This window comes from Galeopterus variegatus, unplaced genomic scaffold (genome assembly GCF_000696425.1).
Source record: "Galeopterus variegatus unplaced genomic scaffold, G_variegatus-3.0.2 Scaffold1442, whole genome shotgun sequence".
NCBI classification, from domain to species: domain Eukaryota; kingdom Metazoa; phylum Chordata; class Mammalia; order Dermoptera; family Cynocephalidae; genus Galeopterus; species Galeopterus variegatus.
The window spans coordinates 34,076-36,732 of record NW_007727553.1 but is presented as its reverse complement, the minus strand read 5'-3'; the positions used below and the strand labels follow the sequence as shown (position 1 = coordinate 36,732).

General features: G+C 56.9%; 1 protein-coding gene across 1 annotated transcript in view; it reads left to right on the top strand.

Moving 5' to 3' along the window:
• The first annotated feature begins 2,383 nt into the window (after nucleotides 1-2,383).
• The window catches only part of DUSP9 (dual specificity phosphatase 9), a 3,160-nt gene continuing 2,886 nt past the window's right edge, over nucleotides 2,384-2,657 (top strand). Inside the window, exon 1 of the mRNA XM_008577056.1 lies at nucleotides 2,384-2,401. Coding sequence (XP_008575278.1) covers nucleotides 2,384-2,401 — 18 coding nt within the window. The remainder of the gene's footprint in view (nucleotides 2,402-2,657) is intronic.

The following is a 2,657-nucleotide window of genomic DNA, read 5'->3' as shown; positions in this document are numbered from 1 at the left end:
TGCAGGGGGCCCGAGTGGGGGTGGGCCTGGTGAGGGTCGGGGCGGGGGTGCTGGGGATCTTGGCTTCTCTCAGCCCTGCAGTGCGGAGGTGGCAACAGGTCCCCATTTGTCCTGTTGCTGGCGCTGCGGGCGCCGCAGGCACCGGGCACTGAGCACTGACTTTCGAGATTGACTCCCCCTCCCCCCAACTCCCCGCTTTCTCCCGGTTGGAGAGCTTGCCAGCAGGGGCACCTCAGGAGCTCCTGTCAGTGATCCTCTCTCCAACCATACTGAGCCCTCACGGCAGGGCAGGTGGGGTACAGGTGGGGTTCGTGTCTCTGGTTCCAGCCCAGTGCCACCCCTGCTATCCACAGCGTGGGCAAGTCCCAGTCCTGCTCACCAGGCTGGCACATTGCCGAACTTCCGTGGTGCCTTCAACCATTGCCCACCCCAAGGTCCCACCCGGTATGGAGGCAGCCTGCAGGCAGGGCACCCATGGTGAGGGGGCAGCCAATGCCCACCTCTGCCACTGTGGAGCTAGGATGTGAGAGACAGGAGAAGGTAGAAGACAGAGTCCTTGCCCCAGGAGCACGCTGAGAAAAGGGGGAAGTGGGTCACCAGGCAGTCCCTGGAGCATGGAGAAGGGAGACTACAGGCTGGCCCATGAGATGAGGAGCCTGCCTGGAGGAGGGCGCCTTGGGGTGACCTGAAGCATGAGCAGAATCTGGGCAGGCGGCATAGGAGGGAGGCCTGGGCTGGGACCCAGACCCACAGGGCAAGAGGGGATGGGGGAGTGGGGGGCATGGCACAGCTGCCCAAAGCTCCCTGGGGGCTGTGGCATATGGGGTGTGGCCAAAGATGAGCCCAGTACTGGTGTTCTAGGAGTCCAGGGCTGGAGGCCCACCAGGGGAAGGAGGGAGAGGGGCCACCTGGAGGCCCCTTTGAGGTGACCTATCTGTCTGTAGCCTGCCCTCTTCCCCTCGGCATTAATTACCTCCTACGTTTTCTCATCTTACTCCATGGCTCATGAGAGGAGTCTTTCCCGCAGACATACAGATGGGTGGACTGGACTAATTATTCTCAATGTTGGAATTGAAGGTTGCTTTGCATTTTTCACTCCTTAGAAAAATGTTTTGTGGTGCCCATTCTTGTGTCCACAGCTTTGCCTTATTTCCTTAGGGTAGATTCCCAGAAGTGGCCAAAGGGTATGGATTTTTTTCTAGCTCTAGCCAGATTAATTTCCAAAAGGACCACACTTAATACATAGTTTTCCAGCGATAGAATGGCATGTTAATTTCACAGCAACCTTGCCAGCAGTGGGTGTTCTCATTTTGAGAACATCTTAGTAATGTAGTAGGTGGGAAGTGTTGCCTTCTTTTTTGTTGTGACATTGTTTTTTGAATTTGTTTTCCTCCCATGTCTGAGTTTGAACCTTCCCCCAAATATTTTCTACCCTGCTGCATTCCTTTCTTCATGCAGTCTGCAGTCTTTTCTGGTTCCTTGCCCACTTATCTACCAGGGTCTTAACCTTTTGACTTATTTGTATGAGCTTTACCTTATCTGTTGTACATTTTCCTTCAACACTGATATTTGCTGTTGTTGGGCTTTAAGCAAAGAAGGGACATACAGCCAGATCAGCTTTTTAGAAACCTCCCCTGCCCCTCGTTTCATTGTCTCAGAACTTATGACACCTGATATGCTGTTCAGTCTCCCTGCTTGTTGTTGATCTGTCCTGCTAGAGTGGCAGTGCCTGGCAGACAGGGACCCTGTGTGTCCTGCCTGTTCATCACCCTGTGCCCATGGAAAGGACAGAGGCCACCAGCCTTTCTTGAATGGATGGTGTTCTGGCACAGGGCAGGGCAGGGCGGAGGGCAGGTTGCCGCAGACAGGGCTGGAGGCAGGGAGACTGTTTTGGAAGCTGTGACAGTGACCTGGCCAGGAGTTGGTGAATGTGAGCCCTTGGCCAGTGCAAGGGACAGAGGGGAGAGCATGGATATGAGAGATATTTAAGTAGAAACTACTTCCCTCCGGATTGATCAGTACAGGGGGTTAAGGGATGGAGGCAGAGGGAGGAGTCAGGGGTGACTCCTAGCATCATCAGTAATGTGATAAGAGCAGAGTGATCCAGTTTAGGGCTGGGAGCTCAGAGCTAATGGGTGTCTTTGGCCAGGCCTGTGGGGATGAAGCCCAGGGGCAGGAATGGCCCAAGAGCTGCCCTCTGCCTACCTAGCCCTCCAGCCAGCCTTGGGCAGAGCTCTGAGCTAGAAGAGAGCAGTAAGTTCCTGGTCCTGCTTCCCCACCCCCCTGCCCCATGATTTCGGTGGCATCCCCTGGTAGCCCAAGGTGGTGGCTATGATGAGCCCATGATACAGATGGGGCCACTGAGGTCCAGGCAGGGGATCCGATGGTCCAGGGTCCTCAAGTGAGTTGGGTTGGAGGCAACTTCTGGGGCAGGGGCAATGGTCTCTTGTCCCCAACCCTCCCCCTGCCTCCAGGGACCAGGCTGGCGCCGGCCAGGGTAGCTGTAACTGGTCCCCTGCTGGGCCCCTGACCTGCCCTTGGCCTCTGCCCCGACCCTGTCCCGCCTCAGTGGAAGCCCCAGCTCGGCCTGCCTCTCGCGGGTCCCACCCGACTGCCTTCGCTCGCACCCGTTGGCTCGCCAGCCCCCCGAGCCCGCC